Source organism: Lagopus muta, chromosome 19 (assembly GCF_023343835.1).
Source record: "Lagopus muta isolate bLagMut1 chromosome 19, bLagMut1 primary, whole genome shotgun sequence".
In the NCBI taxonomy this organism is placed as follows: Eukaryota; Metazoa; Chordata; class Aves; order Galliformes; family Phasianidae; genus Lagopus; species Lagopus muta.
The window spans coordinates 538,414-565,433 of record NC_064451.1 but is presented as its reverse complement, the minus strand read 5'-3'; the positions used below and the strand labels follow the sequence as shown (position 1 = coordinate 565,433).

Genomic DNA, 27,020 nt, shown 5'->3' with positions numbered 1-27,020 from the left:
CCAAACCACCCAGGTCTGTTTCAGCGCAGTCTGTATATTTGTTATGTGCGTTTCTGCCCTTGGAAAGCTGCTACTGAGAATCTCTTTTTGATCAGCCCTCCTTCAGCTTGGTTTTTCACCCAGAAATCATCATTATTCCTCTTCCTCACCCAGGCAGGGCTCACACTGCCCCTCTCTTTAGGACTGCCTGTTTACTTCCAGCTGCTGTGTTCAATCTCCTGCAGAGCAACAGAGGCACTGACTTCTAGAAAACATTTCCAATAGGTTGTCCATCTTTGCCTGAGCCTCTAATACGAGTTCCTTAAGATATTCAGCCTTTCTGAATCCACCTTTTTGCTGATTTTCCTTCAGCCAGAGGATCCATCTCTGTGTGCTTCTCCCATTTCTGTTATTCAGTACCATGGTGGGTACTTTGGGTCTTTTTGACACTTGCAAATCTCTGAGTCTATCTATATTATGGGCAACAAGTGGACTTTTGACAGTTACCTCTTGAGCTGTGCAATTCTTAGGACCAAATCTAACTTTACTTCCCGGCCCCACTCTACAACAACCTCAAGCTGCGCAGCCTTTCCTTGGCGCCCATTTGTCCTCCCTGCACAGAGAGCATCTCTGTTTTCTGCTCCTGAACACCTCAGAGTGCTGTCACACAGCCAGTGACCCGCCGGCCCCAACACCGCTTTTTAAGACTGAGACAGTGGCTCAGGAGGCGATGTGGTACGCGATGATCTAATTAACGCATCGACCTGGTGCGGGGGCCACAGCCTGGAGACACGTTATTCCTTACATTCAAGCGGTCTCAGCTTGCGCTCACTGCTCCTCGGTCGGGCGTTTCCACCGTCTCCCGGCTCCTCGCTCGTCCCGGGGATGGCGGTTGGGCGCGGGGGGTGTGAGTTGGACCCAGCCCTGCCCGCCCAGCATCACCCCGCCCGGGGCCGCCCGCTCTATAACAAGAGGCGGCTGCGCTGGGGCCGTGCGCGCTATGGGGTGGTGCGGCACGGAGCTGCTGGCCGCGGGGCTGGGAGACGGGACGCCATTCTTCCTCCTCCTCATCCTCTTCCTCCTATTCGTCCTGCTGCCCGGCAGCTGGCGGCCGCTGGAGCTGCGGCGCGGCCCGGGCCGTGTGGGCTACCTGCCGGTTGTGGGTCCGAGCCGTGGGATCTCAGCCCGCCGCTCCCGTCGGTCCGGAGCGCTGCCGCCGCCCTACCCCAACGGCTGGTACCGCGTCCTCGACTCCGAGCAGCTGCCCCGCGGTGCCGTCCGCAGCCTCGCTCTGCTCGGTGAGTGCGGGATCCCCGCCGAGACTCGAGGGAGGAGAGGTCCGGGCTGCCGGGTGGGGTGCGGAGCGGCCCCGACGGATCCCCGGGGTGTTGCTGCGAGGGCATCCCCGCCCGGGAATGGGGAGCCCTGCCGGCCATCCGGGCCACCCCTTCCCCGGGCACCTCCCCTGGAACAGCCCCATCACGCTGGTTCCACTGCCTGGGAATCCTCACCGGGACGTGGGAGATCCCAGATGGGAACTCCATTGGGGGAATGAGGACATTCCTGCCCAGGCACAGCGTTATCCCTGCCCCAGTATCTCCGTGTGGGACATCCTCACTATGGCACTGGGCATCCTGCACCCATGCCGGGTGTCTGCCTGGGCTCCTTATCAGTGTGCAGGACATCCCTCCCTGAGCATCCCTGCTGGGGCACCCCAAGCCCCTGCATGAGGTCTCTGCTGTGACACTGGGACACCTCTGCATGCCCCTCTCCTGGGGCAGCCCAGCCAACGTGTGCATGTGGGCAGGAGGGGTGGCACAACTCAGGTATCAGGTATCCCAGCTGGGGTACTGGAGACGTTATGGCACAGTGTCTCTGTGAGCATGCAGGGCACCCCCGGGCTTCTTCCTGGGACTCCAGGTCACTTTGCTGCCCTCCCAGCACTGCTGCCCACAGCTCTGCCTTTCCCAGGGCAGATCAGATCTCACAGCCACATCCAGAGGGGTGCTGGGTTGTCCGTGGTCCTTCTATCTTGAAGATGATTTGGGACATGTCCAGGTGCCTTCCTCATCAGAAGGGAAGTTTCTGCATTGAAATCCCTCAGATTCAGTGGTGAAGGTGTGGTTTTTTTTCTTTCCCAGATCTGTTTTACAGAGCCATCTTCTCCTGTCATGTTTTGCTGGTTTTTTTTTTTTTTTTTTTTTTTTTTTTTTTTTTTTTTTTTTTTTTCCGTTTGTTTCTTTGTTTTATGATGGGAATTATTCAATTCATATACACACCCTGGTGATCCCCTACCAACCTGCTGTTACACTGAGGCTCCTTGCATTGCCCAACCAAATCCCTGCCCCTGGCACCCTTTCCACCTGGTCTGGATAAATTACAGGTAACATCACTTCACGTTGCAGCATGATGGCAGGATACTGCTGCCAAGAGGACTACCAGTAATTAAGGGAGTTAAACAGCCCATAGCTTCCAGGTTTGTGAATGTTTAATTGCTTTGGAGAGCGCCTCTGAGCACAGCCTGGAAATGTGGCCCTACTCCAAAACAAGTGAGCAAGAGAACAGGAAGAAAGAGAATCTTTTGACTTGGTCCTTTTAAGAGCCAGCCTTGGGGACCAAGCACGTCCCAAAACACGGCTGCATGGGCTGAAACCTCTCCCTGCTTGCCCCATTTGCTCTGAGACTCAGTCAGGCAAAGAGGAGAGCTGGTGCTAGGAAAAGGGCTGCCTGCGACCCGGGGCAGGGGAAGGACCCGCACCCCGAGCACCTCCCCTCCCTGTGCCTGCTGCCAGCACAGCCACCATTGCCTTCCAGTGCCCAGCAGTGCTGGGATGGGGGGCACCACATTGTTCTGCCAGATAGCAGAGAATCCTTCCCAGCTTTGAAGGTTGGGAGTTTTCTTTGCCCAGACCACGAGACAAAGAGAAGCAGATTTGTGATAATAGCTCACTGCCTGTCACCTGTCATCAAACACAGCTTTCTGGGTAAACGCAGACAGAACTTGGATCCTGCAGCTCAGTTGGGTTTTGATCTCCAGTTTTGTCTCATTTCCTTCTGTGTGAGCTCCAAGTCACAGCATCTGTAACAAAGCTTTCACAAGTGATGGGTTAACACGTGTAACACGACAGGGACCGAGGAGCTCCCTGGGCTTCAGCTCGCTGTCTGCACCTGGATGACCAGCACCCGATAACCAGGGTACGGCCGAGGGATGCTGGGGAGCGGCGCGGGGCCGTGCGGGCGTAGGGACGGAGCGGAGGATGCGGGAGACAGATGCGGGCTGCCACCTGGCGGTGAGGTGTGGACAGGCTGATCCGCGGGCTGAGCTTCGAGAGCGAGTGCCGGGTGCTGCGCTTTGGGCACCACAACCCCGTGAAGCGCTACAGGACTGGGGCAGAGTGGTTGGAAGACTGTATAGAGGAAACGGACCTGGCGGTGTTGTAATTAATCTGTTAATGAGCACGAGCCAGCAGTGTGCCCAGGTGGCCAAGAAGGCCCACGGCAGCCTGCCTTGTGTCAGCAGCAGTGCAGCCAGCAGGAGCAGGAGGGCATCGTCCCTCTGTACGGCACTGGTGGGGCCGCAGCTCAGTGCTGTGCTCGGTGCTGAGCCCTCACTGCAGTGCAGACACGGAGGCCCTGAGGGTGTCCAGAGATGGGATGGAGCTGAGAGGGGTCTGGAGCACAGGTGTGATGGGGAGCAGCTGAGGGAGCTGGGATGGGTCAGCATGGGGAAGGGGAGCTCAGGGGACATGGCAGTGCTCTGCTACTGCTGAAAGGTTGTGGTGAGGTGGAGTTGGTGTCTGCTCCCAGGTAACAGCAATGGGATGAGATGATGGCCTCATGTTGTGCCATGGGAGGTTCAGCTTGAGTATTAGGAAACATTCTCATAAAGAGTGGTAATGCGTTGGCATAGGCTGCCCGGAGAGCGGTGGAGTCACCACCTCTGGAGGTGTTCAAGGACCACGGAGATGTGGCACTTGTGGGCACGGTCAGTGGCATGGAGGGGGCGGGTTGGCGGTTGGACTTCATCATCTTAGTGACCCTTTCCAACCTTAACGATCCCGCAATTCTTCCTGCTTCCCACTCAGATGGGGCTGAGCCACCCCTCCATCCCCACCCCTCACTCCGTTTTTGCAGATGCTCTCATGACCTCCTGTTCCCACAGGAGAACGGCTGGCCGCGTTCCGCACGCAGGACGGCCAGGCGCACGTGGTGGATTCGTACTGCCCACACCTGGGGGCTGACCTGGCTGCTGGCGGGCGCGTCGTGGGCAGCTGCATCGAGTGCCCCTTCCACGGCTGGCGCTTCAGAGGAGAAGATGGGAAATGCACCCACATCCCATATTCTGGAAAAGGTGAACCTCCCCCAGAGAGCAGCCGGAGTGATGGCAGTGCCTAAAAATCTGATTAGGAAAGGAAAAGCAGTCAGAGCTCACCCCCACGCTGCTCCCTCATTTCCTGCAGCACACCGACTCACCACCTTCCCTGGGACACAGCATTCTGATGGCCTGTCACGTGCTAAATCACACCTGGGACTTTCACCCACTGGGTTTCAGAAATTACTCTGCACTCCACAGTGATGGTTTATACCAATTCAATGCTTAAATAACAGATAAAATAATCTCTATGTGACCCTTTTTTTTCTAAGGCTTTCACTCCCATCCTTTGATACGGTTTGTGGCAACCATGCAGAGAGAAATCCTTAACTTCCCCTGTAATAATTACTTGTGGGCTTGCACTGATTCTAAACAAGGCTGAAAACATGGAGAGAATTTACCTTGAGCTCTCCTCTGGATTGTTCTTCCTAATTATTTTCCAGAGAAGCTCAATTTGGAGATGATTCAGATAGTGATGATAACATTAATTAACAGCAAAACTCTACTAAACAGACTTTTTTTTTTTCCCAAAGTGGAGAAATCGTTCCATCCATATGAGATGAGATGAGCAGTTTATGGATTGCACCATGCAGGTTAATACGGCATTCATTTTTGCATACGCACGCACTCAGGAGCTGCATTTGAATGAAAATTTGATTCCAAGTAATGAAGAAAGATGTGCCTCATTGCAAAATGAGAACGAGTATTCTGGCCATGGACAAACTCTTGCCAAAATGCATTGTTCCTGTGAGATTGCTCTATTCACAGCCATGGTTACTGGTGGAACAGAACTGCACACAGCTGCGCTGCTCCCAAGTGGGTCAGGTTGATATAAACAGATTAAGGAGCCATCTGTGTGCATGGAGGGCATGGTGGGGGATTTTGGTGCACAGCCCCTTTGGCACTGGGCTCACAGTGCACCCAGTATGTGCATGGGGTGAGGAATCTCCTGCAATGCAATGGATCCCACCAAAAAGATGGGTTTTGCAACCCTACGTTGCACCTGTGATCTTGTCCAGCCCCCTCTGTCAGTCATTGGTTTGGAACATGATCTTTTTAGGTCCCTTCCAACCAAAGTCATTCTATGGTTCTAGGAAATCGAAACCTAATTTCTTGCATCCTTCAGCCTCCCGGGTGGATGTGCAAACCTAAGTAATAAGGAAAGTATGTCCTCTGGGCTTGTTTGCCAGCTAGAAAAAAAAAATGTAATGAAAGTGAAAGCTGCCCATTGAGTAGAAGAAAAGTTTTCTGACAGTCAGTTACACATAAACACCCAAATCAATTTCACTGAGAAGGCTGGAAAGAGTGGAGGCCTATTCCAAATGCAACCCATGGCACTGCTGTACCAAAGCGGGATGACTCAAGCTCAGGAGTTACAGCTGGCTTTGCTTCCTGCCCATCTACAGCTGAAGCCATTGCTTGTAGCCCAATGGAACTGGAAGTGGGTTCATTGGACGTGTGCATTGTGCATGGTTCTGAGCAGTGAGAGCAGGCTGCAGGGCTTGCCACTCCTGAGGGACTCATGCACACTGAAATTACATTAAAGAAAACAAAGCAAACTTCAGGAGCTGCTTTTCTCCTTCAGCATCTGGAGGGGTGGCAAATGGCAGCAGGGAGAGCTTGTGCCAAGCTAATGCTGCCCAAGCTCTGAGCTGTCGCCCGGGGTGAAGTGACACTGAGCATGCTGGAAACGCCACTTTTATCCAATCCTTTTCTTTTCCTCAGTGCCGGATTTTGCCAAGGTGCGGAGCTGGCCGTGCTGTGAGGTGAATGGGATGCTGCTGCTCTGGTACCACTGCGACGGGACCGGCCCCACTTGGGATGTGCCTGAGCAGCCTGAGATCATCACGGGGGACTGGGTGTTCCAGGGGCAGACAGAGCATTTTGTGGACGCACACATCCAGGTGGGAGCATGGCAGGGCTGGGGCCCCTTCCTTCAGTGCTCACCCATCTCCAGACACCTCCTCCACTAAACCCAGTGGGGCCGCATGGCCCTGGAAATGCATCACTGTGCTATGTGCCAAACGTGGCAGATGTTCCCCAGACGTGAACCACGGGCTGCTTGAGAGGGAGCAGATGTGCTGGGTGCTTAAAGGGAATCTGTTCATTTGCTTTGACTTATAACCGATGTAATTTAAAAAAAGATTATCCAAAAATTGCAGCGCTCAGTGTCAGCGGGCTCCCCAACTCATTGATCACAGAATGGGAAAACGCGTGGTTATTTTGCTGTTAATCTTCATAACCATGTTCATTTGCTGGCAAGCGGAACGGAATGCTGCTTCTGTCATCTCTTGGTGGAACTGTGGAGGCTGGAGGAGGGAGTGGCATGAGCAGAGCTGTGCTGGGGTCAGTCCAGTGTGCCATCTTGGTGGGTGTGTGCCATCTTGGTGGGACGCTGGTGGACTTAAGAAGTAAAGCAGTTAAACCTCAAAACGTTTGGGATGGGCATTAGAAAACATTTCTTGTCAGAAAGAGTGGCAGTGTATTGGCATGGGCTGCCCAGGGAGTGGTGGGTTCACCATCCCTGGGGGTGCTCCAGGGTATGGTGCTGGGGGACACGGTCAGTGGGAGGTGCTGGTGGAGGTGGGAAGATGGTTGGACTTGGTGAGCTCTGATTCTATGATCCTAAGAATTCAGCCCTTGACATAAATTGTCCCCCATGCAGGAAATCCCTGAGAACGCAGCTGACACAGCTCACCTGGCCTTCCTGCACGGCCCAGCCATTCTGAGCGGATCCGACCTGAGATACACCAAGTCCAGGCTGTGGGACTTCATGAAGCACGTCTGGAAGGTAGCGCCCCGGCTCCCCTTGTGGCACTGTTCAAAGCCCCCCAGGCCAGATCCCTTTTCTGCCTCTCTTCCTGATTCCTGCCACGTCCCCTCTCTTCAGGTCGCGTCTCTTCTGTATCTCTGAGCCTTCCCTCTCCTCGTGCTCTGCCCTTCTCAGCCCCATCTCACTGCTACCTCTCCTGCAGGCTGAGTGGCAGCCAGAGCCGGAGCCCCACAGGCACTGCTCCCGCATGCAGCTCCAGCACACAGCCACCATCTTTGGGAAGCGCTTCCCCTTGCTGGACCTGTCGGTGTCAGCCAGGCAGGTACGTCCTGTGCCCCACAGAGCCTCGTGTGGGGAGGGCCATCACCCCCTGAGCTGACAGACGGCTTTGTTTGGCCCAGAGGATGAGGTTCCAGTCAGGACCACGGGGCTCCATCCCTCAGGGTGCTCTGTTCTCTGCAGGTTGGGCCAGGGCTGGTCTTCCTCATCTTCAAACATGCGTTCCTGGGCCATGGGATCATCCTGCAGACAGTGACGCCCCTGGAGCCTCTCCTGCAGAACGTGGTCCACAAAATCTATTACCAGAAGAACGTGCCAGCCATCATCCCCAAGTTCATCCTGAGGGCAGAATGCATTCAGGTGGGGCTCTGAGGAGGTGGTGTCCTGCAGTGTGGGATGCTGTGTGGAGCAGCTGCCCCTGTGGGCTCACATATTTGGGAGCTGAGCACTCTTGGACACAATCTTTCAGATCTAGGAGCCCAAAGAAGGAAGCCCAAGGTTTAGTCATGAGGATTCCCTCATCTGCTGAGGGTGGCAGTGAGATGCTGTCCCTGTCCTGCAAATGGGAAACTGGGGTATAAGGGTTAGGTGACCTCTCCCAGATTGCAAGGAGTTTTTAGGAGGACTAATGGCTGCATCCAGATCTCCAGCATCCCAGGATGGTGCTTTAGGACCTTGCCACGAAATACTCCCACTGTTAAACTACCATGAGGTTTGGCAACTCTTGCTCTTCCTGATAGAGAAGTCCCTTCAGACGGGACTCACAGCAGTGGAGGAAAGACCCTTCTGGAGGTCTCTGCTCCAGCTGGGGCCAGACTACGGCCCAGTTCATGAGTTGTCTGGGTGAGCCTTGGAAGCTCCTTGGAAGGCTGCTCCCATACAGCTCTGTAGGTGACCCCTTCCATTATTGCTCCACTCACACTGTTGATTTTTGTTTTTAATGTCCATTTTGACCTTCTCAATGTCAAAAGATGGCTTTACAATGCCAAGACCCTATCCCAAACCAAACTTAGCTGTGCTAGCTCATATTGTTTAAATGTTGGCTTAATATATCTTACAAATACAGATGAGCAGCACTTATTTCTGCAGACTTCTTTGCAAAAAATATAAACAACACCAAAACTCCATAAATCTCACTGCACGTGTGCCTGAGTGGAATTTAAGACAGGGGTGCTTAATGTACGATGATTCCAAGCAGTGGAATAGGCTCCCTAGGGAGGTGGTTGAATCACCATCCCTGGATGCACTTAAAAACTGTTTAGATGTGGTGCTCAGGGACACGATTTAGTGCAGGGTTGTTAGGGCAGTATGGTTAGGTCGTGCTTGGATTTGATGATCTTTAAGGTCTTTTCCAACCTGAGCAACTCTATGATTCTATGATGCCTGATTGCTGGAGGCATCCCACGAATCAACAGCCTCAGGTGGATCAGCTCCTGCCTTCACAATGTCCACTTCTGTTCCAGTGGCAGAGGCACTCTGAGCTGGAAGTAATTTCTTGCTTGGGAGCTGCAATGCGCTGAACAATTGTGATTTCTTAATTCTTGGCATTTAAAAGAGTCAGAGCACTCCCACAGCCATTCAGGAGGAACACAGCCACTAATCCTGCTGTGTGGGCAGCATGCATGAGGCTGCAGGTTCTGCTTTCTCCCTGCAGTTTGAGCGAGATGTGACCATCTGGAACAACAAGCAGTACCTGTCCAAGCCACTGCTGGTCTGCGAGGATGCTGGCATCCAGAAGCACCGGCGCTGGTTTGCACAGTTCTACAGCGAGAGGAGCACGCGGCCGTCAGTGCCCAAAGGGGACCTGGACTGGTGAGGGCTGTGGTGCCCTGCAGAGCACTGAGCAGAACAAGGAGTGTCGTGTAGGCACAAGGAGCCCCGGCACTCCTCTGTGCACCCGCTGTGCTCAAGGCACCGAAGCCCTGATGGCGTTCCATGCTTGCTGTTGTACCTCTGCTGTCATCTGTGAGCGGAGCACAAAATTAAGACTGACAAAACTCCCTCTTTGTGCCTCTCTCTGGGTAGGGAAAATGCTTTCCGTGTGACCCCCTTCTTGCACCGCGTTTCCCAGCTGTGCTTGCTGCTGCTTCTGTACCCATCTCCTCACCTTGGGCGGGTTCCAGCACCCTGGGGAAGCCTTGGCCAACGTTTGTGTGGCCCCAGAGGTGTGACTGCAAAGCCGGCAGGCGTCTGCCATCCTCCCTTCCTCTGACAGAGGCAGAGCAGAGCAGCAGGGTTTCAGCAGCCCACCATGCTCCTTGGGTGGGCTTCCTTGGTCCCACTGAGCTCTGCAGGAGGGATCTCCCCATTCAGGCAGCAGGGGGACTGTCCCAATGAGTGATTCACGTTGTGAACATCTCTGCAGGTCAAGGATGTGCTTTGGAAACCCCTGCATGCCAGCAATGCCATGGATGCACAGTTGGCTGTAAAAATCTGTTATTCATGGCAAGATCACAGATGTCACTGTCACAGTGATCAGAAATGAAGCTGATACATGGAAACCAGGCTGCAAATCTGGCTGAAACTGATCTACACTCCCTTTTGCTTTATGCCTATGTGTTTCATATTAAAGGGTTAAATTCTGCCTTGCTGCACAGCATAGAGATAGACGTATTCTCTATAGAAAGAGCCTGCCGGATTCTGGCAGCTACTCAGTGCCACAATCCAGCAAGAGCCATCGCCCAGTGTGAGCACCTTTCCAAGTTGGTGGCTGTTCTGCTCGTATGCTGTGCAATTCTTTGTGCCTTCAGAACTCTGCACTGTGCTGAGGTTTCTGGTTCCTCCTTTACCAGTAGTCCACAGACCAGGAGCAGCCCACTGCCCACTTGGCTAGCAGCTAACACTGTGCAGGCGGTGCCTTTGCCCTTCCTACCACGCTATTGCACTGACTGATTTTGCTATTAAATACTTTAAAAATCTGACCCCGTGTTCACTGTGCGTCATTTCTCACCCACGGCACACACCAAGGACACGCTGGTTCTCAGCTGGGGCTCACACATGCAGCCACTTCCCTGTTTGTGTGTCCTTGCATGGGGGTTGTGGGAACCCCTTACCCTCTGGCATGGATGGGGGGGTGGGAGATGGGGACGCTGAGAGGCCTAAGGGACATTACAGGGCTGGAGGGTCTCTGCTCACCTTCATGTGGACACGTGCACAGCACATGGCTGGGATGCTTGTGCCACACACCCGGGCTGTTGGTCTCCATTCCTCACGTTGCTCCCACACAGAGGATCTCGGGATGAGCAAAACTCCAAGGAAAGCAAGGTGTTGAGGATAGGAGTGGAGAGGGTGAGTTCAATCAGCTTTGTTGGGTTTGTCAGCTCTGACATTAAAGAAAATGATGGGATCCCACCAACAGAACCTGAACTCTGAGTTCTTTCTTTACAGTGACTAAAATAGTTCTTTCCTGTTACAGCAGAAACTAGAGAATAGGGAAATAAGGCAGATCAGCTAAAGCCTCTTACATTTCCATTTGCACTTTTATTTATCCTTTCCAAAGGGTCCAACGAAAAAGGACAACTCAGTGCTGGAAGCCACCAGCAAGCCGAGGAGCACTGCTCTCCAGCCTGCTCTGCCTTCTGGCTTTGCATTTACCTCTTCAAAAATCACAGAACTGCAGGGATTGGAAGGGACCTCCAGAAACTATCAACCAAACCCCTGCCCAACCCCCTGCCAGCAGGTCACACAGGTGGACGTCAGGCAGATCTTGAGTATCTCCACGGAAGGAGACTCCACACCTCTCTGGGCAGCCAGTTCCAGCGCTCTGTCATGCCGATTTCCAAACAAATCCAAACTCACAAGATGCAAGAGCATCTAAGCTTATTGTTTCCTAAAATTGTTCATTTATACCTAATGTACTGCAAAGCTACAGCCGTTCTTACTGTTACACTCAGGGTCATGCTGGAGGGGCTCTGAGCACTCTGAGCTGTGGGTGCCCCTGTTTGTTGCAGGGAGTTGGATCAGATGGCCTTAAGTGGTCCCTTCCAACTGAAACGATTCTATGATTCTATGAGTCTCCATTCTGATTGCTGCTATTATCTTCACATTCAAATGCTAACTGGAACAGTCCTGCTGTTAGGCCTGTTGCCATACCGCAACTTTGGGTTCTGAATTAACAGATTATTTACTATATTTTCTATCAAGCAGCTCTTTAATTTTTGTAGGTTGGGCTCTTCCTCCTCTGACCCCGGCCCATGCACTACTTCCATACAGGACAATTCCCTGCGTTGTGCTGTTTGTGCTGCACCTTGGGGCTCCATCCAGAACTGCCTGATCCCCATTTTCCTCATCTGAGAACCCTGAATCACATCACGACTGACATCGCCTCCACGCAGACTTCTGTGCCCTGTGGCATTCTGACCCTCCATACAAACAGCACTGCGCACCCTGTCCAGCAGCAAGGAGCCCCAGAGAGGAGCACCATAGAGACGCTGCTGAGACGTTGGTCTCCTCAGAGCAGGTTTTCCTTTTCCTCTTCGCAGAGGCGCTCAGCACGGAATGAGGTCCCACACGTGCTTGAAGAAATAGAAAATCCCAGACACTTCTTCTTTTTCCTAAAGGTTGTTTTATTGTAAAACCATAAATACAACACTGACATGAAAATCCTCAAGCAACGGATGCTTTCTTACAGTTACAGTTTGTCTTCTGCCTTGGCATCAACTCTGAAAAGAATGTTGCAGAACATGTCTCTAAGAGGTCTCCAAATAACCGAGCTCTGCCCGGAGCGCTCGGCTCCTTTGGAAGTGAAGTGGAACTACTCCTCTCTTGGGGAATATTTCCATTCAGACAGCAACAGACTTGTAAAAACAGCAACATTTAAACACCTTGATTTTTTTTTTCTTTAATAATCCTTTTCATTTGACGTCAGTCTAAGTTTCAAACAGCACTGATTAATTCAGCTGTAAAAAAAAAAAAAAAAAAAAAAAAAAAAAAAAACCAAAACAAAATGAAAGAAAACAAAATCCTAAAAAGAAAAAAAAAAACAAAATCAGAAGAACTTGAGTTGGCCTCAAGCGTTCATATTTCACAATGAAAATCAGCAACTCAACCCCGTGCAATATTGCTCTCTATTGAGTCATTCGATCCACACCAACAATACATGAGACTTCAAACAGGTTTTGTTTTGTTTATTAACACAGCAAGTGTGACATTAGATAACCTTTTAAATACAGTACATGGTACAGTGCAGGGCCGGCTGCCCGCACGTTTCCCCGTTATGAAGACAAAGCCAGCGGTGGCGGTTTATAAAAATATTGTGTTGCTACAAAAGTATAAATTAATGCTACCGGTATTAAGAAATATTAAACACATAAAACTTATAAGGATTAAGAAAAATATTCATTAATACCTGTAGAAAACTCTGGCCTAAAAAAGATATTTTTTTTTGTATATTTTTTGTATTTTTTTTTTTTTTTGTATTTTTTTTTTAAGATGACATGAGATTCTTGCACTCGCAGGTAGAGACACACGCAGGTGCATCTGTGGTATTGCCTAGAACATCTGCATCTACAGAAAGGAAACGCACACGAGTTACCGAGGGAGGGGGTGAGGAGGGGAAGGAGAAAACCGATCTTTTTCTTGGTGACACACGACCGCAGCTCCCAGCAGTTTGCAGAACCCGAGGCGGGCAGGAGGGCAGCTGCTCTGCCCAGCAGGCTGCACAAGGCAGCGCTGTCGGCGTGACGCTCCAGCCACGGCGCAGAGCAGAACCCTCTGGGCCCGCAGCCTGCTTCGTCCCTATCAGTTTTCCTTTTAAATAATTTAGTTAACAAATAAAAAATAAAGAAAAAAAGGTCCCTGGAAGAGTAAAGGGACCATGGAAAGCAGCTCTCCTGCTGGGACACGTGGAAAGAAAGAACATCCCTCCTCCCAGCCCAGCCTGGTGGGAGCCGCCACCCACCCACCAGAGTGCCACGAGAGCCCCAGAAGATGGAGCACGAGCATTCGGGGCTGGTGAGAACAGAAGGGTCTTATTGAGGAACTTTGGTTGTAAAATGCAAGGGTTGGGCACGCCTGCACTCATCTGCACTGCCAAATGTTCAGTCCTTAAGGCTGTGGTGCTTGCGGCACTGGGACGCAAGTACACTGTTGGTGACACTGAGATGACGGGAGGGAAGGGAGTCTTTCAACCAGCAGTGGGTGCTGGGCAGGACGTTGGTGTGCCTCACCTCCCAGCTATCCTCAAACACTCCAGCTTGGCTGCCTACAGATCATTAAACCCTATGGGGGCTTCTGGACATACTGCTGTACAACATGAGCCAAACTCTTCTGCCAGGTCATAAAACAAAAGGCTCTACCAGGAGCAGCAAAACCACCCAACCAACAGCCAAACAGACACCCCCCACACATTCCATACAGAAAATTAAACCCCAGGGCAATACACTCTTCACTGGTTTACCATTTCTGGCCTAGCAGACGCAAACTGCCCCAGCACCAGAGAGGTCTGCAGCCTGGGGCTGTGCTTGGCTTTACCTCCCCATGCTGTGGCTTTGCCCAGTGGTGCCTCCCAAAAGGCCCAGGAAGGGGACACTGCGCGCAGGGTCACACACACCGTGCGCTGGACCATACTGCTGGCAGACACTTCTCCAGAGGGATCTGACAGCACCCCATGTCCCAGCACAGGTGTTCTGGGCATTCCCAAAGGATCCCATGGACTCAAGATCACAGAAAACGCACAGCAGAACACCACCTAATGCTCGCCCAGCCCCAATTCTATCCATGTGGCACTTTATGTGGAGCATTCTGCTTCCAAACCATCTAGTCTAGGCTCTGTTCTTGTTAGGTTCAAAACCATAGAACCACAGAAACTTCTGAGTTGGAAGGGATCATTAAAGGCCATCAGGTCCCACTCCCTGCAATGCACAGGGACACCCACAGCTCCAGCAGTGCTCAGAGCTCCAACAGCCTGACTTTGGATGTTTGCAGGGATGGGGCATCACCAGCTCTCTGTGCAACCTGTGCAGCGCCTCACTGCCCTTACTGTCAAGAATTTCTTCCTTATATCTAATCTACATTTCCCCTCCTTTAGTTTGAAGCCATTTCCCCTTGTCCTATCATAACAGCCCCTGCTGAAGAGTCTGTCCCCTCCCTTCTCACAGCCCTGTAGGTACTGATAGGTTGCCCTCAGCTCTCCCCACAGCTTTCTCTTCTCCAGGCTGCGCAGCCCCAACTCTCAGCTTGTCCTCACAGGGAGGTGTTCCATCCCTGCCATCATTTTTGTGGCCCTCCAACAGCTCTGCGTCTCTCCTGCACTGAGCACTCCCCACCGGGACGCAGTGCTCCAGGTGAGGTGTCACAGCACAGAGCAGAGGGGCAGATCCCCTCCCTGCCCTGCTGGCACGTGGCTTTGGATGCAGCCCAGGGTACGGCTGGCTCTCTGGGCTGTGAGGGCACAGTGTTGGCCCGTGTCCAGCTGCCATCCACCACTACACTCAGGTCCTTTCCAGCAGGGCCATGATCCATAAAAACCCATCCCTGTGCCAGTTTCCTCCCAGGTAGCAGATTTCTCCTCCATTAAAAAAACAAACAAATGATTCCCAGAAACTGCTTTTAGTGTCTTTGCTGGTTGTTCACTCTCACCTCACTACTCCTAATGACTCCGCAAGGAATGACCCACCTCCTCTGACAGCTCGGAGTCCCTCCCCTCCCATAAGCAGAAATGCTGAGCCCTGCTCGGCACAAGGCAGTGCTCCCAGCTGCTGGGGAACTTTGTGGCTGCTCTTAAGCCACCTCCCAGCTCCACGGTGATGCAGTGCAGTACCTGCAGATGCAGCGCTGATTAGTCCTAGCAGGGAGTGTCTTGGATTCTGCTTCCATGCAGTACTCTGTGTGGGGCTGAGTGGGTCCACCCACAGCAGCACATGCAGGAATTTCTTCTCACACTATGCCTCTTGTGTTTCTGCAAGCATTTGGAGGAATACCAACTGATCAGAGATGTCTTGCTGCAAGCTGTAACAACACAGGAACCTCAATGCCGAGCTCAGCAGTCTCCAGAAGTGTTTCCCCTCTGATTTCAGTGACTCACAACTCTTATGAGTGTGTCTGCCCCAACTTCACTGCAGGATCGTGGCTCCTGAGCTGCCTCTGGGCACATTCTGTCTGTAGAGGAGAGCAGCACCACGCACAGCCAAACAATGCTACCAGGTCACAGCGATGCTAAAACTGATGCTTCATCTCAGTGAGACTGCTTCAGTCAGCAACCAACAGACCTCCACGCTGGGCAAAACCTGAGCCTGAAAATCTCTTGCAGATTGCACCAGTTCAAATCCAACCAAATCAGTTTTCTCACAACAGACAAAACTTTGGTAAAAGAAACATTTCCTTCCATCTGAAAGGACCCAGAAGCAATACAGCACAGCAGCCCATCCTGCAAGCCAGAAAAACTGCTGCCTATTGCCTGAGACATGAGGAGAGATGAACAAAGAGACCAACGTCACCTGACTGCCATCCTCACACAACACCCTTCTGAGCTCCTCAGTTCTGCAGAGAACTTTGGACAGCACCAGGACCCCTTCATTCCCCCCCCCCCCCCCCCCTCTCCTATTGGTGCCTGCTCCTCCTGCAGATCACAGCCATCCCCACAGCAAACCCTAAGTTGGAAAGCGAAGTCTGCAGGCACAGAGCAAGAAGCACAAACAAGAGAATGCCTGGAGGATGCACACTCCAGTTTTTCCTCCAAACATCCTTCTTAAGTGCAAGTGAACAGAACAGAACCAAACCAGCAGAAGACAAAACTCCCAGCATGATCTACCATAGATTGATGCACCAACTCTGAGGACATTTCCTAGCTCAAAGGAAGCAGAACTTCATGGCACTGACATAACATTTAATGGCCAATCCCAGGAGAGCCTCTCCCCTGCTGTCACCCACTGCAGGACAGGCAGCACTCCGTACAAAACAAGCGTTGCTCCAAGCAGAGCTCCCAATGAGCTGACCCCAATAACCTGCTGAATGAAGAGTTTCCAAAATTCAGACCTTGGTAAAGTTATCTACACTCCCTAGAATACAAATCTGAGTCCTAAAGGAGGGAAGGAGAAGCAAGAGAAGCACTTGGCATTCAGAATACATAGGTGTGCTCCAGACATGCTTCTCTGCTTTCAATGAGGTACTTCAGACACAAGCAATGAGCAGGCACAGCACCAACAGCCCCACTGAGCAGAGCCCATCCCTTAAGACTCACAAAGAGCTGTGGCTGACACACTGGAAAAAGGTTCTGGCCAGCTTGTTTTCTTACCAAGACCCTCCAGACTGCTCCGTTTCACAGCCTTTTGGTTTTGCTTTGCTCTTTTAGCTGCTAGTTGAGTTTTTAAGTCTTTGGGAGAACCTCATCTGCCAGACATCACTCCATGCTTGCCCAGATCCATGTTCGCATCAGTGCAATGATAACCAAAGGTGCCCTGGAGAAGGCAGTGGGATGGAGGGCCAGGAGATCCCAGCATTTGGTCACTGCAGCAAGAAAGCTTCAGATCTCTGCCTCAGAGTATGAGAATCAGAGAATTGTAGGAGTTGGAAGAGACCTCTGGAGATCATTGTGTCCAACCCTCAAGAAGAGAAGAGGAAGGGGAAGGGGAGCTCTGAGTGCCCTCACCCTTAGGAAAGAAGTGCTTGGAACTCTGTCTCAAAGGAACACAGAGATGTCAGGCATTGCCCTGGGTGTCACAGAGACTGCGAGTGGCTCTTGCAGCCAAAGGCAAACCAAGTGCAAAGGTAAAAGATGCCATCTGGAGAAAGAGCTGCAAATCCTGCCTCAGCTCTGCCCTCCGCTGAGCTCTGTAGGCTCAGCAGCCCATCCCGTTTTTGACATGTCCTTCAGCCCCGTTCTCCTCCTGCTTTTCAGCAGGCCCTGCAGCACAAATGCTGGATAATTAGCACACCTCCCACCTCTACCTGCTGATTTTTTGTTTGTTTCAGTCTGAGGCTTGGGTTTTGCTTACTACAGGCTTCTTTTGTGATGTGTTGCCGGGCGAGCAGGAGCTGTATGGGAGAAAATAAGTACAACCAGCAAAGAGCTGAGCTGGCCTGCAACCTGCACTGCCATCTGCAAAAACCACTGCCAGAGACTGGACCTCCAGTAGCTTCGCTTCGGCTGCTCACCTTCATGCACCGCTCACGCTGCAGCTACCTGTGGGGTTGTGGACTCTACCTTTGAAGTTACCCATATGCAAAACTCAATTTAGGTGAAAACTGGTTTTGCCCAGAGGCCATTTGCAACGCTGAGAGGTGCTGCCAGCCTGAGGTCTGTGCTCAGGCTACAGTAAGTATTGCATGATGCAAGCCAAAAGGAGCAAGTCGTTCTGGGGCAAGACACTCGGGTACAAACACCCCTTGATCTAGGGAAGGTCTCAAGCATGCACTTCAGAGTGCCCCAGCACCTTTGATGGGCCCTACCACCACACTCAGCCACCAGAGATAGCCCTGCGCTGTCTGAGGGCCCCAGCCTCCCACTGGGAGCCCCAGCTGTGCTCCCACACCTCCAACAGCAGCTTTGGAGCATGCTGTTGGAAGCTGGAGGCCCTGCTTCAAAAATCAGAACTGGTTTCAACTGGCCTCTGGGGATGCAAGTCCAAGCGATGGGAAATCTATAATTTGGCACCAGAAGTCAGGAATTGTCCAAGAGGCACCAAATGCGACAGCCTGCAGAGATCCCATCCAGCAGCACGCAGTGCTGCACCCACAGCACCGGACACAGCAGAGCACTGGCCTTAGTGAACGCAGAGTGGAGATGTTTTTGTGTAACAATGATCTCTAATTGCATATGGGGTGAGCCAGTGAGTGTGAACGTTTAAGGGCCCGCAGCCTTCCTAGCCAGAACAATTAAACAACATAACAAGTAGTGTAATGCACTGTAGGTATTAAAAAAGACATTCGTGCTACTAGAGGAAACCATTCCAAATAAAAGGGAAAGATATTCTTTGCACTCAATCAGGAGCACTTACATTCAGAAGGATCTTTGAGCCCATGCGCTTCTCTAAGCTTCCTTCAAACCCTACTTTGACAACACTGATGATCTTTGTTCCCCTGAAAAATCATACACCTTGGTTTGTCCTTGGCCTTGCGAAGGCTATTTTGAGTGTGAGGACTGGGAAGGTTTGCAAAGATTTTAGGTACGAGGGTTCTCAATGGCAGATAGCAGAGCCCACAGACGCTGCGTGGGCACCGCTCGCCTGTCCTGGTCTCCAGCTCTTCCATATAAGCAACTGCTGTGGCTCCCATAAGGGCGTCATTTAATCACAAATGGGCTGCTCTACCAACAAGCTTGAGAACCCCTGATGCACAGAATTCACCAAGAAGCTAATTTACACTGGGAATTCAGAAAAGATGGTGTGCTGTGAGAAAAAGCAAATCCAAGAAACGTACATTTTCTGCCTTGAATCACTTCTCTTAGTTTTAAATCAAACTTATAAGCGCTAGCTAACACGTTAAAACTGGGAGACAAAAGACTAACTTTTGGTTTTGTGTGTTTTTTGTTTTTTGTTTTGAAAAACCCTACATGAAGAAGTGAAATAATAATAAAAAAATTGAAGTCTCCCTTCCTGATTTCTAAAGATATTGGTGTTCATAAAACACAGCTGCCCTGATAACGTGCACCGTATGTCAAGAAGGCTGTAGACAAATGCCCTCAAGGTGTACAGTTATTCAAAGGAGCAAAGTCCAGTGCAGAACTGCTCTGTTCAGTGTAGTCTGATTATCCATGGCAAGATGGCCCAGGGGACAAGAGGAAAGGTGGGGTGGAGGAGAAACAAAAGAAACTTCAAGTCACTTTAGATCTCAGCTGCCTGAAGACTTTAGAACATCAGCCTCCCATTGGTCTGCCCACTTGAAAACATTAGAAAGTCTGTCAAGTCCACACACTATCTATGGAAAGGAGCACGTTCCTGGCAGAGGGCTGTCTCTCTCACGTGCTCAGCTTTCCTCTCAAACTTAATTTTATATATATTTATATTTTTATATATATATAAAAAAGCACTTGGTTTTCAGGGGCATTCATAATGAGGTCCACAGTGTTTAGAACTTAAATTCTTTTTCTTTGTTTGGAACAGTGTTTTAAAGTTTTGTTTTAATTAAAAGACAGTCTTAAAGCATGTTGGACTTCAAAAACATGAGTTTGTTCATGTCTTCTGGACTGAGCAGCCGCCTCCTTTTGATTAAGAGCGCCTGCTCACACATATTTACACATTCGCTTCTGGCACCAACAGCAGGCACTGCTAAGAGCCAAAAGGCTAGCTTGGCTAGTTTTGTATGCTTTTGGGTAACACACGACCAGTACTGAAAGAGGTCAGGAGTGGCCTGGAAGAGAGGTTCTTGCAAATAATCGTAGACTTCATTTTTCCCGAACCAATCTTCTTCCTGAGCTGCTGCGGCTTCCCCTGCTGCCCGGGCCTTCTTGGTCGAAGGTTCAAATTCTGTTTCTTCTGCCCAGGACTCTTTCACCTCGTTAATCAACTCGCAGACCTTGCCAATGATCTCTTCGTGCTGGTACGGCGGGACAGGCCGCAGCTTCTGCTGGGGGTCTAAGATCATGGCTACCTTGTGCGCCGAATGAACCTTGAAGTTCTCCTTCAGCGCCTCCAAGAAGAGGTGGCAGAGTTTGCTGACCACGCCAGCATCGTTAGCTTTGGAAGTGAACAGTTTCTCCAGTTTGACGTAGGTGGGCAGTACCAGCTGCAAGGTGGGCCGGCTCTCGTTGCTCAACTCAATCACAGCCTGCTTCACCGGTGCCAAAATAGCCGCCAGGTTGCTGAGCAGGTGCTTGTTCAGGTTTTGGATGAGGTTCATCTTCTTGGCCCTGCTGTAGAACTCGCAGATCTGCTCGTAGCGCTCGTGCACGAGTAGGAGGGAGTCGGTGACCGAGTTCCAGCAGGGCGGGGGAGAAGTCTCCTCCAGGGAGCCAAAGGTCTCCTTTGAGAGGCCTGTGGATCCCGCCAGATCTTCACAGACATTCAGGAGCTCGATCACTTCGTGCATATTGCGAGCCTGTAGAGTTCGCTTATTCAGCACGCTCTGCACTACTGAGTTCAAGGCACAGGCCGAACAACGCAAGCACATGCCTGCCTTGGAGAACGCAGAGGAATTGACTTTGCAGTCTGTGACGTACACCGTCCTGATCTCTGACATCACAAACTCTGAGAGCACGTTCTGTACCCAGTGGTGGATAAAATCACCATTATCTCGAATATCTACGCCCTTAATTCCCAGGACATAACTCTTGATGTGGTTGCCTTCCACCTGATAAGCTGTGAGGATGTAGCAAGAATCGGGGCCAATGCTCTGCGAGTGACAAGTGACCCCGATGCCCAGGCAGGCGTTGCTGCCCAGGGCGCAGGTGACTTTCACCTTCACTTGGTTGTACATCCGAGGCAAATGCTTCAGAGCCAGTGTGTTGAAATTACCAAGGATTTCGGTGACGGAGAAGGCACCGTAGCGAGCCCCGCTATCCACCAGGGTCTGTGCTAGCTTGATGAACTCCTTCCCGCTCACCACGCTCAGCGCCCCGAGGTCAGTGCACATCACCCTCAGGAGCCTCTCGGCAATGTTCTGCCGCTCCTTCTCCGGGATCGCGCTGTTCCCTACGGAGCCGCTCGCAGAGGCTGCAGTGAAATACAAGGAGAGAAAGAAAGCACCGGGTGAGAGCTGCTCCTCTGCAACAGTGCGGGGGTCAATAAACAATCCTGAGACTGACATAAGGAAACAGAACATGCACAGATGGTAGCAGAGACATTTTCAACCCTGGACTTGTTCCCCAAAGGTCTTCTGGACCTGCAGAGAACATGCAGCAGCTTGCTTAGAGCAGCTAAGAGCTTATCTGCACACCTTCCACAACAGCTATTCACAAACAAATCCTACCCGAATGCCACCTCTGTGACATTCATTTAGCTATCACAATCTTGCATGCAATGTGCTACACGTTTCTGTTAACAGCTCTGCTTATTTGCCTTGGTACAGCTGGAAAGATAGCTTTCTTACCATTTTTGTGATTTAAATCTTTTCTTTGAGCCACTTGTTTTAGGACCGAGGCATACAACCTCCTTCACTAACTCATAAAGCGCTGAAGTTTTTTCCTCTCGTCTCCAGCAGCTCCCATCTTCTGTGGCTCATTTTGGACAACATTAGTGCCATTTCCGGCCACAGCAGAACACAAAGGCTCTGTGTTTTCCCATCACCCTTCCCCTAGGATGCTCAGCTCAAGTGCTGAGGATGCTTTCCCAAAAAACTGTCTTTTACCATTTCCCAAGAAGTGCAACCTTGCAGGACAAGCTGGGGACAAAGACAGACACTGGCAGGGAGCGGCAGGCTATGCCTATGGCATACCAGGTGAAATGAAGCAATCTCTTAACACCGGAATGGGAAGCCTGACCAAGGATCAGTCACATTTTTTTCTCAAATGCACCTCCCCTACAAACAGCCTCCCTGGAGTTCCCAATACTTTCTGCATACTACTGCTCTTCTAATGGAAGCAGTCTCTGCTCTGCAGGGTGGTACATCAATTGCAGATGGAATCAAGTGCAGGCAGGGGAAAACAAGAGCCTTGTGCGTGTCCAAGTCACTGCTGCACACCTGACAGCCACTCTTAAAGCCGACAGGTAAGCCCAAGATGGAAGAGCAAACACTGCTACGTACTGTTGTTAGCATTATTTCTTTGGAGCTGCGGTTTCCACTTCTCTTCAACAACAGGTAGAGGTGATCTGGGCTGGCTAGAGGCAATATTGTTCTCGTTGTCAGCTGTGGAGTGAGAAACAGGGAGGTATTAGAAGTACAAGGTACTGATGCTTAAAACACAAAGGGGAAACAATACCCATCTGCTGGGTCCCTCACTAAGGTGACACCAATCTACTGTTTGTCTGTAGCCAGTAAGCGTTTTTCAGAGATGGCACAGTACTGTCAGTAACCTTGAAAACTTTGGACTTGAACTCCATCAGCTCCATCTGTGGCTGTAATGACAATAGTTTTTCCCGTGCACCAGCACAACTTTAGAACTGTCTCTCAATCAAGCTGCACATCAGAAAGAATAGATGTTCCTTGTGCAGCCCGACCTGTGCAATATGCTTCTTTCAAATGAAAGCAGGATTAGCAGACATTTACCTTTCCATCCTATTGTCTGTCTTTCTGCAGATCCAGAGCTTCCCCTTTCTCTACTGAACTACTTTGTTTCTTAAGCTATGTTCAATCCCTTTGTATCTAATAATCTTACTATAATAGTCATAGATGCTTGTTTTGTCACTGTAGAGAGATGCCAAACTCTCTTGGGCTGCTCACTGCTGCCTGAGACTGGAAACAAAAAGGAATAAAAAGTTTGTGGAGTGTGATCATGCCTCCCCATGGCTGCAGAGACGATCTCCTGGGGGTCTGTGTGTTACATTCCCATTTTCTTATATGGCTGGATAAACAATTTGACTGCCAGTTTGAAGAGATTCTTCCAGGAAATGCAGACAAGATCATTAAGTTCCACATCATATCCATGTCCTTTCCTGTGCACCAAGAACTGCCCTCCCCAAGGAGTCGTCCTGTTGTTAGTATGCTCCACTATGAAGCTGTGCTCTGAAACAGCCTCTGATGCTACACTAAAGTGCATAATGAAAAGAGATGGAAAAGGAAGGAGGAAGGTGGAGAGACTGATGACCAAGCTGAACAGAAAGATGGAATTAAAAGAACAAAGAAGCCAAAACCGATGCTTTATTTATCACAGCTGACGCACCTTGTCTAATTTTGCACACCTCTATTACAATGCTTCTACTCAAGGTGACCCCTTTGAAGCTTTTTTTACTCTCAATAGTGTGACACAGGCTAATAGCGTGATTCATTCCCTCAGAACAAGGTTCCTCCTGCAGGAGGAGATCCAACAGCTCTGAACTCACCTGGAGTCAATGACTTCTCCACTGATTTTAAAGCAAACTCAAGAAGACCAGCTCAGATGGCAACACCTGCCATCTACATAAACCAGAATGCACTGAACTGAAGCCCCAGTGCTCCAGACAGCAGCATATGAATTAGAAGGATGCTTTATTACGGCACGCACAGGGATGTGGGCTTTGCTCTGCCACCAGGTTCACCTGCTGCTGGCAGGGCAGTGGGGCTTCCACCACAACAAGCAGGAGAGAGCCAAGGTGCTCTCCTTATGTGTGGCAATGGGCCAGCAGAGAAGGGAGTCTGGCAAGAATCTTGAGACCAGCAATCAGACAGTGAAACTTCACTGCCCTCTTCTTTGCAAGCAAGTCCTGTCAAATCTGAGCAGCTCTGCATGACAGTCACTGAGGCATGCACAAACCTTGCTGATGGTCAGTTATTACGAGCCCTGAACAGACCTAACAGTAATCCAGAGCACGGCAGAACCAGAGCCCAACCAGGGCAGAACGCGGGGCTGTCCCAAGGAATGCACGTGCCCAGGGCACTCAGGGTGCTGTGGCAGCTGCTGGGGATGCTGCTGGGGAGCATCACTGAGCTCAGCACTGCAGCCACAGGTGGTCTTCGCATGTGTGGTAGAGACACAGTGAGCAGGAGGTGAATGCCAGCAATCAGGTACAACACACTGCTCTTCTTGCAGTGTTTGCTGACCCTTATGGCTCCTGATCCAATATCACAAGTGGCTGCAACTCCACGCATTGAGGGGTAGACAAAGGAAAATGAGGAATGCTGGCTATTAACTTTGTTCACTGTTCAGGTACCAACATGAAGGTTTCCTTATCTTGGGCTTGAGGGGGGAGAGAAAACCTCTGAATTTATTCTCCCCAACTCTTTATCTATTTTACAGTAATAATGGGTTTATGGTGTGTAAATATCCACTGGCATTCAGTGTGGCATTAATGAGATTTGTACATTTTGGTCTCATCTTCCTTATCGGGCAGTCAGTGAACTACACAGATCATGGGTCTTTAATGTTTCTTCACGCCTCCAATCCTTTAATCCAGATTCTGCCTAGTTGTCTTTTTATTCTTTTAGCTCTAGACAGTAGGAGGGGCATTATACCGTAGCACTCAACCTGAACAAAGTACCCTAAAGGGAGTTAAAGCTGTATATTGTACAGTAATTACAGAACAAATTCCTTCTCCTGATGTTCTACTGTTCTATTTCTGCCTTTCAGCCTCCAATTTGCATTCTAATTATCTCTTTTCATTGTGTAGATGCTTTATGGAGCTATAATCTCTCCTTATTACCTTTTAGCCTCCAGGCTCAGCTCTCTGAATGACTCAGGAGCCAACAGGTCCCTGCACTGGCTCCTCACAGCCAGCAACACATTCCCTGTCCTTTGACCAGTTGCAATAGGGGCTCAGTGGACTGCTGCATTCAGCTGGAGGAGACGAGCCCTTCAGATCAGACACAGGAAGACAAGCAGGACCCAAACACTTCAGTTGAGGGAGCATTTGACACCTATGGGCTCACTGGATCTCCAAACCCATCATGAAATATATTATGAACACAGGCATACAAATGGTTACTATGCCAGTGTTCCCAGTAAGGGGATCCTATGCCACCAGTTCTGCTAACCAGTAAGGTTTCTGCCTCCCCAGGTTGCAGAGATGTTGTGCTGATGTGCTTCTTGGATTTGCCAATCTCCAAGTTCTAACAGACCACAAGGCAACAAAACTAGGACCAATAACTCCACTGTGTCGCCTTCACTGCTGCTCTGCTTGAATTCAGTTTCCAGAACCAGACAGCCACTAAAGCTGGCCGTAGCTCTCACTTTGTTCACTTTATTTTGCCCTCTCCCACAGTAGCAAACACCCAATGGTACAGACACACAGAGCTGCAGGAAAGGCTGCTGCTTCCCCACGAGGACGAGGCACAAGCACACACTGCACCACGCGGGGATGGCTGCTTCCCAGGGCACAGTATGGAGAAAGTGCTTCAGTAAGTGAGGAATGTTTGGGGGGAAGCAAACAAGCAGAACAACGTCTTACAAAAAGACAGAGAAAAGGGGGGAAAATGAAGTTTAATGGCAGTAACACTGAGCTGGAGAGAGGGGGTTACCCACTGGTATAGGTAACACTGTGTGGGACTCAGATCACAGACACCTGATCCCTTTGCAACCCAGATGAGCCACTGATCATCTGTAAGGAAGTGAGGAGGAAGAAGCTGCAGAAAGCTTAGCTCAACATTCTGGAAGCTCCCCGCTTGCCAGTAGATTGCCCTTTTCACCCTCATAACCAAGCTCAGCCCGTGCTTTGCTGCTCCTTGGTGTCACTTAACACCATAATTCAGCAGGGACCAGAACAAGGACAGCCAGGGCACAGGAGGCAAGCAGGAATCACCACTGATGAAGGGCAAGAACAGACCCCAGCACCACAGAGCAGCACCAGCCCTGAGCACAGCAGTGCTGCTCAGCAGCACAATGCCTAGGCACTGCACACCAATCAGTTCATCCTCTAATAGAAAGCAACATCCAAAAAGCTCAGCTTCTGCTGTCTTACAACAAACCACCCTGAAAGCCTACCCGTAGCATTGCAAAGATAGTAAATAAAGTAGCTGCTGAATAACACACAGAGCCTGCACTATGATTTGCCAAAGGAGCAGAACCTGAGGAACTGCACATAGGGAGAACCCTGGGAACAGTGCCATTAAAATGAAGACTAAAACTAAAATACAACAAAATAAGAGCTTTGATTAAGATTGCTGGTACAGAATGGAATACACACTTTTCCTCGAGCAACCTATCCTACCCTGTCATTGCTCAGGGCTTACCTGCAATGTGAGCACAAATGAAGCACTGAATGTGCACTGCAACAGAGCAGCTCTGTTGGAGAGCACAGGTCTGCCAGAGGTGAATTTCTTTGTAAACCCGCATAATTCACTTCAATTTTCAATCAAGATAGAGAAAAAAGTCTGTGTATATCAAAAATATCCTTTTTTCTATGTTTTTGAATATTCTGAATGCTGTCTGATACAGCTTTGGCTTTGAAATGCTAAAATCTTCTTTTATGTACTGAGATAGAAACAAAAAAGGTGGCTTAGAAATAAAGTAGGAGAATTACTACTCCTCAGAATTCTCTTTTGTAGAGAAGGAAATAAACACAACTGCTAAAATGACAAACACTTCTGAGAGCACATCTCAGCCCTTTGCAGAACTGCAGGAGGCATAAGCAGAGAAAGGGACTCGCGTGGGCCAAGGCTCTGCTGCCCTGAGAGCATTCTGCTTTGCCTGAATGAGAACTGCCCTGCTTGTGGGAGGAGAGGTTTCCTCTGCTGTGGGAGCAGTGCTTATAAAGCAGCATTCCCCGGGTGTCTCTGAGCAAAGGGAAGAGCTGTGGGATGTGCTGGAATGGCAGAATTCCTCTCTTCCTAGGGAAGGGAGCACACACACCTCACACTGCTGCAACTGCTGTTTCAGCCAGTCAGGATCTTTTTGCTGAAGGTGACGCTCCTGGGGCTTTGGAAACTGTGAGCATGGGAAGCTCACATTCTATGATGCTATGAAGCTCCACTGACATACAGCAGGGCCAACACCAGGCATCAGAGCAGAATGTCATTCTCTGCTTTAAGAGAGTTGAGGTGCCCAGCTTACCTGCATGGGACTGCATGTGCTCCAGGAGATTGTTATAAAACTGGAACTGGATTCCACAAGCTCCACAGGTGTAAGGCTCTGTTTGGGAAAAATCAGTTCAGAAGAATTACACAGAGTATGTGGGG

General features: G+C 50.4%; 2 protein-coding genes across 17 annotated transcripts in view; one reads left to right on the top strand and one right to left on the bottom strand.

Annotated features, from left to right (window-relative positions):
* Positions 1-979: 979 nt before the first annotated feature.
* Positions 980-10,266, top strand: LOC125702752 (cholesterol 7-desaturase nvd-like). Its single transcript, XM_048966461.1, has 7 exons — positions 980-1,277; positions 4,142-4,330; positions 6,077-6,255; positions 7,017-7,142; positions 7,327-7,446; positions 7,587-7,763; positions 9,058-10,266. Exons 1-7 carry the CDS (start codon positions 980-982, stop codon positions 9,217-9,219), a joined length of 1,251 nt encoding a protein of 416 aa, XP_048822418.1. The 3' UTR covers positions 9,220-10,266.
* A 1,733-nt stretch (positions 10,267-11,999) lies between these two features.
* ZNF618 (zinc finger protein 618) overlaps positions 12,000-27,020 on the bottom strand; it is a 141,883-nt gene continuing 126,862 nt past the window's right edge. For 15 of the 16 annotated variants that reach the window (XM_048966480.1, XM_048966487.1, XM_048966476.1 and 12 more), the window contains 3 exons: positions 26,896-26,973; positions 22,020-22,121; positions 12,000-20,989 (listed from right to left, as the gene is read on the bottom strand). In XM_048966480.1, coding sequence (XP_048822437.1) covers positions 19,476-20,989; positions 22,020-22,121; positions 26,896-26,973 — 1,694 coding nt within the window. In that variant the 3' untranslated portion in view covers positions 12,000-19,475. The remainder of the gene's footprint in view (positions 20,990-22,019; positions 22,122-26,895; positions 26,974-27,020) is intronic. The other variant, XM_048966482.1, reaches the window with a different exon arrangement.

Excerpts from the sequence above, each read along its gene's own strand:
- LOC125702752 (XM_048966461.1), top strand. The coding sequence starts at position 980 with ATGGGGTGGTGCGGCACGGAGCTGCTGGCCGCGGGGCTGGGAGACGGG. Across the intron at positions 4,331-6,076 it reads CATCCCATATTCTGGAAAAG|TGCCGGATTTTGCCAAGGTG; the intron begins GTGAACCTCCCC and ends TCTTTTCCTCAG. Across the intron at positions 6,256-7,016 it reads TTGTGGACGCACACATCCAG|GAAATCCCTGAGAACGCAGC; the intron begins GTGGGAGCATGG and ends TCCCCCATGCAG.